Source organism: Pantherophis guttatus, chromosome 10, assembly GCF_059756535.1.
Source record: "Pantherophis guttatus breed Tessera chromosome 10, ASM5975653v1, whole genome shotgun sequence".
Classification (NCBI taxonomy): domain Eukaryota; kingdom Metazoa; phylum Chordata; class Lepidosauria; order Squamata; family Colubridae; genus Pantherophis; species Pantherophis guttatus.
This window is the reverse complement of record NC_142072.1, coordinates 3,925,958-3,938,204: the sequence shown is the minus strand read 5'-3', so window position 1 is coordinate 3,938,204 and position 12,247 is coordinate 3,925,958. Positions and strand designations below refer to the sequence as shown.

The 12,247-nt window shown below is 44.6% G+C and overlaps 1 protein-coding gene across 1 annotated transcript; it reads left to right on the top strand.

Moving 5' to 3' along the window:
- The first annotated feature begins 1,491 nt into the window (after positions 1–1,491).
- Positions 1,492–6,707, top strand: APOE (apolipoprotein E). The gene is made up of 4 exons (XM_034438034.2): positions 1,492–1,591; positions 2,052–2,110; positions 4,680–4,830; positions 5,579–6,707. The coding sequence occupies exons 2-4, from the start codon at positions 2,068–2,070 to the stop codon at positions 6,204–6,206; spliced, it is 822 nt and encodes a 273-aa protein (XP_034293925.1). The 5' UTR covers positions 1,492–1,591; positions 2,052–2,067; the 3' UTR covers positions 6,207–6,707.
- The last annotated feature ends 5,540 nt before the right edge of the window (positions 6,708–12,247 follow it).

The following is a 12,247-nucleotide window of genomic DNA, read 5'->3' as shown; positions in this document are numbered from 1 at the left end:
TGACTGTTCAAAATTACAACAGAACTTAAAAAGTGAGTTATCACTGATCATTGCGGCTTCCAACAAACAAGTTGTAAAATCAGGTGTGTCTCACCTAACAATCACCTGGCTTAGCAAAGGAAATTCTGAACCTAATTGTGGCCCATTTCATTTTATTATTTTATTTTATTTTATTTTATTTTATTTTATTTTATTTTATTTTTTCCTGCCTCCTCCTATTTTCCCCACAAAAACAACAACTTGTGAGGTGGGTTGGGTTGAGAGAGAAGGACTGGCCCCAAGTCACCCCTATGTCTTTCCGACCTAAAACAGGACTAGAACTCACCAACTCCTGGTGATTGGCCCAAAGTCACCCAATCGCCTTTCACACCTAAGGTGGTACTAGAACTCACAGTCTCCTGGTAATTGGCCCCAAGTCACCCAACCTTCTTTTGTGCATTAGGTGGGACTAGAACTCGCTATCTCCTGGTGATTGGCTCCAAGTCACCCAGCTGGATTTCATTGCTAAGGTGGGACTAGAACTCACAGTCTCCCAGTTTCGAGCCTGGTTTCCTTCACCACCAGACCAAACTGGCTCTCAGTTTTGTTGGCTTGTATTTAGTCAGGTGTCAGGTTGCGTACCAACTGAAGAAATACACGTACAAGAAATAAATACAAATAAATAAAATAACAATCAAGCGCACCCAAGGTAGAATAAGAAGAAAATATGCCCAGGTATATTTGTGTGTGTGTCCTGACATCTCAGAAGCTGCCTCCTTTTCCAGGTTTCCACACCTGGAAAAGGCTGTTTCTTTGCACGCCTAGGAAAGGAACCAGAGCTCGTTGCCACCTGGGAACGGAAGTAGTTTCTTTGCACACCTTTCCCAGGCGGGCAAAGAGCTTGGTGTGCAAAGAAACTGCCTCCTTTCGCAGATGTGCAAAGAAACTGCCTTCTTTCTCAGGTGTGCCAAGCGCTTGGTGTGCCTCCATTTCCAGTTGTGCAAAGAGCTTGATGTGCAAAAAACAAAACAAAACAAAACCTCCTTTCTCAGGTGTGCAAAAAAATTCCCTCCTTTTCCAGATGTGCAAAGAGCTCTGTGCACAAAGAAACTGCCTCCTTTCTCAGGTGTGCCAAGCGCTTGGTGTGCGAATAAAATGCCTCCATTTCCAGTTGTGCAAAGAGCTTGATGTGCAAAAAACAAAACAAAACCTCCTTTCTCAGGTGTGCAAAAAAATTCCCTCCTTTTCCAGATGTGCAAAGAGTTCTGTGCACAAAGAAACGGCCTCTTTTTCCAGTTGTGCAAAGAGCTGTTATTTCTTTCCCTCTTTTTTTCACCCTGGAGATGTCAGGGTTAAGCCAACGTGTGCAAGTGGTGATGGAGATTAAACTTTGTCCCCAATGCCACCATGGCAAACTTTTTTCTTTCTTTTTTTGTTGTTGTTCTTCCAGCTGCTAACTCTGCCAGGGCCGCCCCTTTCCTCCACCCCCCACCCACCCCCCAGGCTGAGCTGGTTATTTAAAAGTCTGCGGAGGAGAAGAGCTCCCAGGACAAACTTCCCGGGAGTCGGCAGAAAGGGAGGTGAAAATCTAGCAGAATTCATTGGCCACTCGGTGGGTTCTTGTTTTTGGCTCTTTGCATCATTTTTTCCCCTTCCCTGGGATGGTGGCTGGTTGCAAACTGGGTTAGAAACAGGAGTGAGGGGTGGGGGTTGAATACCGCCCCCCACCCAGGGCAGATGGTAATTCTAGCCAGTGATAGCAATGCAAATGCAGAAACCTTGAAGGAAGCAAACAGAAATTAGGATCTAATGGGGTTTCTTGGATGAATCTAGATTCTTGTTGAATCTAGCAGTGCAGAAATGTCATTTCTGGGTTATCATAGAATAAAACGGAATAACAGGACAGAATAAAAATAGAGCTGAGCCTGGATCTGGGGGAATTTGGGGAGAGGTCTTAGGGTCCAAATTTCTGGGGGGCGGGGGCGAGAGTGGAAAAGAAATCTCTCCTTCTCATTTCCCCTAAATTCATCCCTTAACCTGTTGTGCTTCTCTTTCTTTTTTCCCCACCCAAGGGATCGATCCATCACCATGAAACTCTTCGCTCTACTCTTCGCTGTGGGGCTGCTGAGTGGTAAGTAACCAAATTGAGGTGTGCAGTTCTTTGAAGGAAGGGAGGAGGGGGGAGATAGAAAAATAAGTAAGCCGTCTGTTTTTAAAAACCGTGTTTTGGTTCCCTTGAATGCCGTTGGCATGTAGACGATGCCTCTCCTTCGCAGAGAGGTGGAGCTTCCATAGACAGTGGCAGGGTAGCTCTGAGTTCTCAGGCAACACTGAATAAGAGAATAACCGAGTCGGGAAAGGACCTTGGAGGTCTTCTAGTCCAACCTGGAGCAGGAGAAGCCTATAGCAGTTCGGACGAATGGCTGTCCAGTCTCTTCTTGAAAGCTTCCAGTGATGGAGCACCCTAGAGTTAATTCTTAATTGTTCTCATTCTGAGGAAATTTCTTCTTAGTTCTAGGTTGGTTCTCTCCTTGATTAGCTTCCAGCCCTCCGTAGTTAAACAGGAGGTAAAAATGAGGGGGGGGTGTCTCTGGGCAGGAGGAGGGTCTCCGTAAGGGTCTTTGTCTCTAAACATCGGAAGATGGACTGGCTGAATTTATTTCCCAAACCACCCGAAGGCCAGACAAGGAATAATGGATGGAAACTCATCAAGGAGAGATTCAATTTAGAAATAAGGAGAAATTTTCTGATAGGGAGAACAACCAACCAAAATGGAATAGAAAATGAGTTCAGAAGTTGTGGGAGCTTCATCGCTCGAGGTTTTCAAGAAGAGACCGGACTGCTACCTGTCCGAAATGGTGTAGGGTCTCCTGCTTGGGGCGGGGGGGGAGGGGGTTGGACTAGATGACCTACAAGGTCCCTTCCAACTCTCTGTTATTCTGTCTTCTTCTAAGTATGGTTTGATCCAGAGGGACTTGACTTCCCACAATATGCTAGACTAGGCTCAGATATGGCCGAATATAGTAGAACAGAACAGAACAGAGTAGAATAGAGTAGAGTAGAGTAAGTAGAATAGAGTAGAGTAGAGTAGAGTAGAGTAGAGTAGAGTAGAGTAGAGTAGAATAAGTAGAATAGAATAGAATAGAATAGAATAGAATAGAATAGAATAGAATAGAATAGGAGTAGAGTAGAGTAGAGTAGAGTAGAGTAGAGTAGAGTAGAGTAGAATAGAATAGTAGAATAGAATAGAGTAGAGTAGAGTAGAGTAGAGTAAGTAGAGTAGAGTAGAGTAGAGTAGAGTAGAGTAGAGTAAAATAATAGAATAGAATAGAATAGAATAGAATAGAATAGAATAGAATAGAATAGAATAGAATAGAATAGAATAGAATAGAATAGAATTTTTTTATTGGCCAAGTGTGATTGGACACACAAGGAATTTGTCTTGGTGCATATTTTGTGGGAAGTCAATGAACGAGTGTATTGCCGTATAGCAGGACGTCCTTTTTTAAATGAAAGATGGCGTTTAGGTAGTCCTCGATTTACAACACTGAAAAAAAAAACAGACTTATGAAAAGAGTCCTCGCACTTAGAACCGTCGCAGCCTCCCTGCAGTCACGTGATCAAAATCCGGACACTTGGCAACTGGCATGTACTTATGTCTGTTGTAGCATCCTGGGGTCATGTGATCACCACTTGTGATCTTGCTTCCGACAAGCAAAGTCAATCGGGTTGGGGATGTGTGGGGTAAACAGAATTTGAGTCATGCTTGAATACTGAAGAACTAAGTATTTCATCAGACTCCAGTAAATGACACAGGCCTGAATTCCAGTCTGTTTCCTGTCTCCCATCTAGCCTCTGGGACTCCCTGCCACAACAAAGCTCTGAGATAAGTGAGGGCATCCTGCATAAGGACAGGAGGGCACTGTAGTTAACCACAGGGGAAAAAACACACACCAGGAAGCAGTTTCTTGTTGTGGCTTGCCCTGCTTGTGTAGTAGAACCTGGGCTGCTCGCTATATTTCAACTTTTAGCCTACCTTGCAGGGTTATCGTGAAGATAAAGGAGCAGGGGGGGTGAGGGAAGGGATAAAAAATTAAGAAAAGGTTTGACAAGGCCAATGTGCTTAGGCAGGAGGGGGTGGGCTGGATTTAGGAGAAAGAGGAGGAAGAATTTCAGCCAAAGAAAGTTCCAATAAAGGAGAACATTTGTAGCTCAGGGTTGAAATGAGGTATTTAGTCTTAGCACTGATGAGGTTATCTAGTTGGGTCGTGAAACGTCTCCAAGAAAATAACCAAGCTCAGAGAACACCGAGGTCCCCTCAAATTATCACTTGCTATAGATTGCTATGGATTAATCTGAGCCTTCCTTCCTTTCCCCTGAGCTGATTCCTTCCAGATATGCTGGAGTTCAGGTCCCATAATGCCCAGCTAATGTGGCCACGATAGCTACAGGATTATGGGACCTGGTGCAGCGTTTCTAGAGGGCGCCAGATCAGGGAAGACGGTGGCATTCGTTGCAAAGTTGACAATCGTACTTGGAGTACCGACACCTCCTCAAGAAACTACTTAGTCCAACTACTTGGTCCTACAGAGGACCAAGGGCGTGCTTTCTGGTCGGCGGGTCCTGAGTTCGAAACGTCCCAATCGAGACATCTATTCCTTTTTGTCCCCCCGTCCCCCCTCCCCATTATTTGCATGCAGCCTCCTGGGCCAACCCCTTCTTTCAAGACGAGCCAAAATCCAAATGGGAGGAAATGGTGAATGCCTTCTGGGGTTACGTCACCAAGGCCGCGAACGTGGCGGATGACATCACCGCCCAGATCAGGACCTCGCAGCTCAACAGGGAACTGGAGTGAGTGTTTTTGTTATTTTTTTATCCCGCCTTTATTATTTTTATAAATAACACAAGGCAGTAAACAAAACGGATAGTCCTTCCTCTCCCTGGTTTCTCCACAACAACAACAACAACAACAACCCTGAGAGGTGGGCTGGGCTGAGAAGGAAGGGCACTGGCCCAAAGCCACCCAGCTGGTTTTCATGGCTAAGGCGGGACTAGAACTCACCGTCTCCTGGTGATTGGCGCAAAGTCACCCAGCGGGCTTTCCTGCCTAAGGTGGGATTAGAACTCCCTGCCTCCTGGTGATTGGTTCAAAGGTTTCCAGCCAGCTTTCATGCCTAAGGTGGGACTAGAACTCTCCGTCTCCTGGTGATTGGCACAAAGTCACCCAGTGGACTTTCATGCCAAAAGTGGGACTAGAACTTCCTGTCGCCTAATGATTGACCCAAAGTCGCCCAGTGGACTTTCATGCCTAAAATGGGACTAGAACTTCCTGTCTCCTAGTGATTGGCCCAAAGTCACCCAACACGCCTAAGGCTTTCATGCCTAAGGTGTGACTAGAATTCACCACCTCCTGGTGATTGGCCCAAAGCCCCCAGCCGCCTTTCATGCCTCAGGCAGGACTAGAACTCTTGGCCTCCTAGTTTCTAGCCTGGTCCTTCACCATTTCTAAACCAACCTGGCTCTCTTAGACCAAGAACATAGCTATGTAAATATGATGCATCCGAGGAATTGACCCCCTTGGCTTCTCTTGTCTCCTCAGTGGCCTTATCACCGACACCATGGCTGAGGTGGAAGTCTACACGGATGACCTGCGTTCCAAATTTGGCCCCTATACCCAAGAACTACAGGACCGCCTGACGAACGAAGTGTCCACCCTCACCGGGAAGTTGAGAAATGACATGGAGGAGACCAAGGGCAAGCTGCTCCAATATTGCCGAGACACCCGCCTGATGATCGACCACAACGTGGACACGGTGAAGTCCCAGTTCAACCTCTTGATGCGCAAGCTGAAGAAACGTCTCACCAAGGACGCCGAGGAACTGCGTCAGAAGCTGGGGACCTACGCCCAAGAGCTGAGAACCAACACCGACGAGAAAGTCAGCTCCGTCCGCCAGAACCTGGAGCCCTACGTCTCCAACATCCGCGAAAAGGGACAGGAGAGAATCCAGGCCCTGCAACAAGCCATCGGAGAGCAAAGCCAAATGGTCCACCAGCAGCTCAGCAGCCGCGTTCAGGAGCTCCAGAACCAGTTCCAGGAGAAACTTCAGGAGGTGAAAAGCGCCTTTGACCAAGCCGTTGACAAACTCCGCCAGTTGGTCAACCCTCTTTTGGAGGACATGGGCATCCAAGCCGAGACCGGGGTGGAGGAGATCAACCAGGAGGCATAAGATGGCCTTCAGCAAACCCTCCTAATTTGTCTCCTTGGAAACCAAACTTGAGGGCCTCTTGGTTGAGATGGGTCTTGATAGGCCAGCCATGTATTAACCTAACCTTCCCAACTGGCTGAGAGCCCTCCAGATGTGTGGCATGATGTCCTCCAGCATTGGGCTTGCAAGCCGACACATCTGGAACACGCCAGATTGTTTTTTTTGGGGGGGGGGAGAGACTGCACTAACCTCATGCTTCTTTTTGCACAAGCCCCATCGTCCCCTTGAATGAAGAGTCTGCCATTCGGTCCTCTTAACCATCTCTCCCCCTTCCCAGTCTCGTATTAACCCAAGTTCTGTGTTGCACTTGTGAATTCTTCCTAGGAAGATCCTGGAACGATTCCTGATGCCCGTTTCCCCTTCTCACTGTAACATCTTGCATTCCAGATGTGTCACCCACCATCCTTCTTTAGCTTTACTGGTGTTTTGATCTGTAACAATAAAATATACTTTGGATATGAATCTCTCTTGGTCACTTGGCATTTTTTGTCTGCTTGGGATGGGTATGGACCTCAACCTAGGAACACTTTTGCAGAGGGGAAATAAAGATTTAATGGCAGGTGCTGTGTCCTGTTCCCATTCCAGAACAGAACGGGGTATTTTTTTAAAAAGCCTCCTTTCCATCTTTACAACCTGTAGCAAAAACCTTGGCCTGAAAACTGCAGGAATGGCAGAGTCTGACATGGAAGAAATGCAGACTCACAAACTGGAATAGAATAGAATAGAATAGAATAGAATAGAATAGAATAGAATAGAATAGAATAGAATAGAATAGAATAGAATAGAATAGAATAGAATAGAATTCTTTATTGGCCAAGTGTGATTGGACACACAAGGAATTTGTTTTAGGTGTCTTAGGTGTACATAAGGAGAATAAAATACATTCATCAAGAATAAAAAGATACAACACTTAGTGATATTCAAGGTTACTAATAAGCTATCAAATCGTACTTAAGAAATAAATAAAAACAATATAAATTGAAAGACGCAAGCAACATGGTTATAGTCATAAGTGGGAAGAGATAGATACTAGTAAGGAAGAGAAGAATAATAGTAATACGGTCTTAGCAAATTATTTGACAGTGTTGTGGGAATTAGTTGTTAAGCATTCGGGGGGAAAAACTTGTGTCTTGTGTCTAGTTGTTCTGGTGTGCAGTGCCCTATAGCGTCGTTTTGAGGGTAGAAGTCAAAACAATTTATGTCCAGGAGGTGAGGGGTGTGTATATATTTTCACAGCTTTCAATTCACAAATTGAAAGAAAGGAGAAAAAAAGGAAAGAAAAAAGTGAAGAGAGATAGAAAAAAGAAACATCCGAAGAGAAAAAGTCCCGAAGAAACCAAAAAGGGCTTATAAAGAAGCGATTCTCCATCTTTAGAGCAGTTGCAAGCATCCTTACTCTTCCCTATTTAAAAGTTTAAAATATCTTTCCCTTCTTCCCACATTCAGCCCTCTTTGATCAGCAAATCACCAGATCAAAATAATCTGCTTTTGTAATGTTTGGCCCTGCCAACAGACTCCCTGAAGAAATATTTTAGAGGTTAAAAAAATGTTGGAGGTTATCTACATTGTCTTATTGAAGAACGATGCTAGTCCAATTACAGGTAGCCCTCGACTTACAACAGCTCGTTTAGTGACCATTCAAAGTTACAATGGCCCTGATTTACAACCAATTTTCATGCTTATGACCCTTGCAGCATCCCTATAGTCACCTGAACAACATTTTGGATGCTTGATAACTGGTTCATAATGGGGCAAAACTCATTTCTCACTTAGCGACATAAATGGTGGTCGTAAGGCTACCTGTGCAGCGATTTTACTTTTTTTTAAATTTAGCTTTCATTTAAAAAAAAAAAGAGAGATCTTAGCAATATGTTTTGACCGACGACTGGAGGCTAAAACATATGAAGAACGGTTGCAGGAACTGGGTATGTCTAGTTTAATGATAAGAAGGACTAGGGGAGACATCTGGATCAGAGTGTTTAAAAAAAAAAACCTACAAAAAGCAGTTAATTTTACTGATTTCTTTTAGCTGGCTGCCTCCTTTTGATTTAATTCAGAATGATGAGCCCCAGATAATAAAATAGGGGGTATGTGACAAGCATGTCTTTAGCCATCCGAAATGTGATTTTATTTTATTTTCTAATTTAGTGCATTTGGCAAAACCATCCTTTCGAAAGCGCAGCACAAATCTTATTTCCCAAGATTTAACTTTTCGGTTAAATTTCTCAACATTGCTAGGGAAGGTGGTATCAAACCTGTTTTAAACTGATGTAAAATTGCAAAATAAGTGTGTTTTAAGGGAGGAGCCGGCAAGTCAGATTGTTAAAAACAGGTTATTCTGTTATTATGACAAAAATGGTTTCATTTAGAATTTTTTACTGATTTAATTTACATATTTCACTGGAGAAAAAGAGAAGAGAGATTTACTGCGGGACGGGCGTGCCAAAAAAAGGTGCAAATGATAATGCTTTGGTAAGACCACATCGGGAATATTGCATCCAGTTTGGTCACCTCGATGTAAAAAAAGATGCTGAGACTCTAGAAAGAGTGCAGAGGAGAGCAATGAAGATGATTAGGGGACTGGAGGCTAAAACATATGAAGAACGGTTGCAGGAACTGGTTATTGTCTAGTTTAATGAAAAGAAGGACTAGGGGAGATATGATAGCAGTCTTCCGATATCTCAGGGGCTGCCCCAAAGAAGAGGGAGTCAAGCTATTCTCCAAAGCACCTGAGGGCAGGACAAGAAGCAACGGATGGAAACTAACCTGAGTGGCGTAGGAGGCTAATGCCTCCTACTAAGGCAGCATTTAACATCCAGCTGCCTGCAATTACTGCGAGTTCAATTCTCACCAGGCTCAAGGTCGACTCAGCCTTCCATCCTTTCTAAGGTGGGTAAAATGAGGACCTGGTTTGTGAGGGCAATAAGCTGATTTTGTATAAAAATATACAAAAGTATGAAGGCTATTGCTTAACGCCTTGTAAATCACCCTGAGTCTCCGGAGAAGGGCAGCATATAAAAATAAATAAATAAATAAATAAACAAACAAACAAACAAACAAACAAACAAACAAACAAACAAACAAACAAATAAATAACCAAGGAGAGAAGCAATCTAGAACTAAGGAGGAATTTCCTGAGAACAATTAATCAGTGGAATAACTTGCCTCCAGAAGTTGCGAATGCTCCAACATTGGAAGTTTTTAAAGAAGAAATCGGATCTTTGTCTGAAACGGGATAGGGTTTCCTGTCTGAGCTGGGGGATGGACTAGAAGACCTCCAAGATCCCTTCCGACTCTGTTATTCTATAGTTGCAATTGTGCAATGGAAGACCTGTTTCTTGCACACATGACACACCTAAAACAGGGCTTTAATTGGGCAAGTGTGTCCTTCATCTTGATTTGTTCAACCCTCCCTGTGAGAGTAGGTGCAATAGGAACAGTATCTGATATGTTTTATTATCACTTTAATTAATGCCTTGAATAGCCAAATAAATTCAGATTCAAATCAGTCCCGAGTTGCGGAGAAATGGCTGAGCTAAAGTCCTGTGGTGGTTTCCTTGCTTTGGAATCAGGCTGTCATGAAAACCCAGCCTCTGTGACTTGTAAACTATGATTTGTGGCTTAAAATCATCGATTAAGCCAGCCCATTATTGGCTGCTTCAATTGACCCTGGCTTAATGCTACATGTGTGCATCCAACTGAAGAGATGCTGGTTAGGGAATTCTGGGAGTTAAGCTCCACAGGTACTGGCTAGATAATTTTGAAAATTGAAGTCTTCAAATGTTGGCTAAGGAATTCTGGGAGCTGAAGACAACAGATGCTGACTAAGGAATTCTGGGAACTGAGATCCACAGATGCTGACCAAGGAATTCTGGGAGCTGAAGTCCACAGATGCTGACTAAGGAATTCTGGGAACTGAGATCCACAGATGCTGACCAAGGAATTCTGGGAACTGAAGTCCACAGATGCTGACCAAGGAATTCTGGGAACTGAGATCCACAGATGCTGACTAAGGAATTCTGGGAACTGAGATCCACAGATGCTGACCAAGGAATTCTGGGAACTGAAGTCCACAGATGCTGACTAAGGAATTCTGGGAACTGAGATCCACAGATGCTGACCAAGGAATTCTGGGAACTGAAGTCCACAGATGCTGACCAAGGAATTCTGGGAACTGAGATCCACAGATGCTGACCAAGGAATTCTGGGAACTGAAGTCCACAGATGCTGACCAAGGAATTCTGGGAACTGAGATCCACAGATGCTGACTAAGGAATTCTGGGAGTTGAAGTCCACAGATGCCACCTAAGGAATTCTGGGAGCTGAGGTCCACAGATGCTGGCTAGGGGATTCTGGGAGTTGTAGTTCACACATCTTAAGAAATACCATTGTAACCAGAAGGGAGGAAAGGGAAGGGAAAAAAATTAAATTTTCAGCATCCTGTCTGCCAGTTCAACTGAGTGTCCTTTTCCCACTTTCCTCCATGGACAGTTGTGTCGATCCTTGTTCAAGTCCAGCCAAAACCTTTCCTCCACTTTTCCTCTCCTTTCCCACAAGATAAGACGTCTAACTTGCCACCCACAACTGTCTTCTCACTTCGGCAACCACAACGCTGAGCTGTCTTGAAATGTTCTCCACACCCAGAGGAGGCCTCAAAGTGAACAAGCTGAACTTGAACCCAGCCTCAACAAAACAGCCCCTGTTTTGTGGTTTTCCGAGCTTATTGGACTACAATGCCTTTCATTCCCAGCTAACGTGGGCCCTGATGCTTGGGAAGGGTCCAACACCTCTGGAGCGTGAAAGGTTGGCCCAAAAATTATAAAATTACAGGGGGTTTACCCGTCTTTAAACTGATCTCACAAGATACAGGTAATCGTTGACTTACAACAGTTTGTGTAGTGACCGTTTTTAAAAACTTATGACCGTTTTTCACACTTATGACTGTTGCAGAGCCCCATGGTCATGTAATCAAAATCCAGGTGCTTGGCAACTGACTCGTACTTATGACAGTTGCAGTGTCCTGGGGTCATATGATCACTTTTTGCTACCTTCTGCCAAGCAAAGTCAATGGGGAAGCCAGATTCACTTAACAACCTTGTTACTAACTTAACAACGGCAGTGATTCGTTTAACAACTCTGGCAAAAAAAGGTCATAAAATGGGGCAAACCTCACTTAACAGCTTTCTCGCTTAGCAACAGAAATTTTGGGCTCAATTGTGGTCATAAATTGAGGATTATACCTCTCATTGGTTTCACCAGAGGTCATGGGCTAAACCACAGTCAGACATAAAGGAAGCCACAAAAAGTGGTTTACCAAACACCATTGTGAGTTCTTGCAAGATGCTAAGCTGACCAAGCAAATTTAACGGGCATAGTTTTTCTTATGTATGATGTACTCTGAAGGTGGCATTGAGTTTCGTTCTACGAGGTACTAACTAACTAACTAAACTAACTAATACATGTGAAAGCTAAATCATGATGGCTTAGCACAGTGATGGCTAACCTTTTTGCCATTGCGTGCCAAAAGCGGGGAGAGCACGGGAGGGTGTCGTGCGCATGTGTGCCCACACCCATAATTCTATGCGACCGACCCCCTCATGAATGCACGTGCATCCCCCCTGCACTCCCCCTACTTTCGGCATGTGATGGCATTGTAGCCCTGTTTTTTGCCCTCCGCAGGCTCCAGAGCCTTTCTAGGAGCCTGGGGAGGGCGAAAACAGCCTTCCCCATCCTCCCTGAAAGCCCTCCGGAGGCCAGAAATGGCCCATTTGCTGACTTCTGGCAGGACCAAAAGGTCGTTTTCGCCCTCCCCAGGCTCCAGAGCATTTCTAGGGAAAAAAAATTTATAGAAAAATTTTTTTTCTAGAAAAACAGGCCTCCCCCCCGCCCCCCCAAGGTCCTCCGGAGGCCTGAAACAGCCTGTTTCCCTACTTCCGGTGGGCCCAGAAGCCCTGAACATAAGCTGAGCTCTTGTGCCCACTGATACGACTACGTGTGCCACC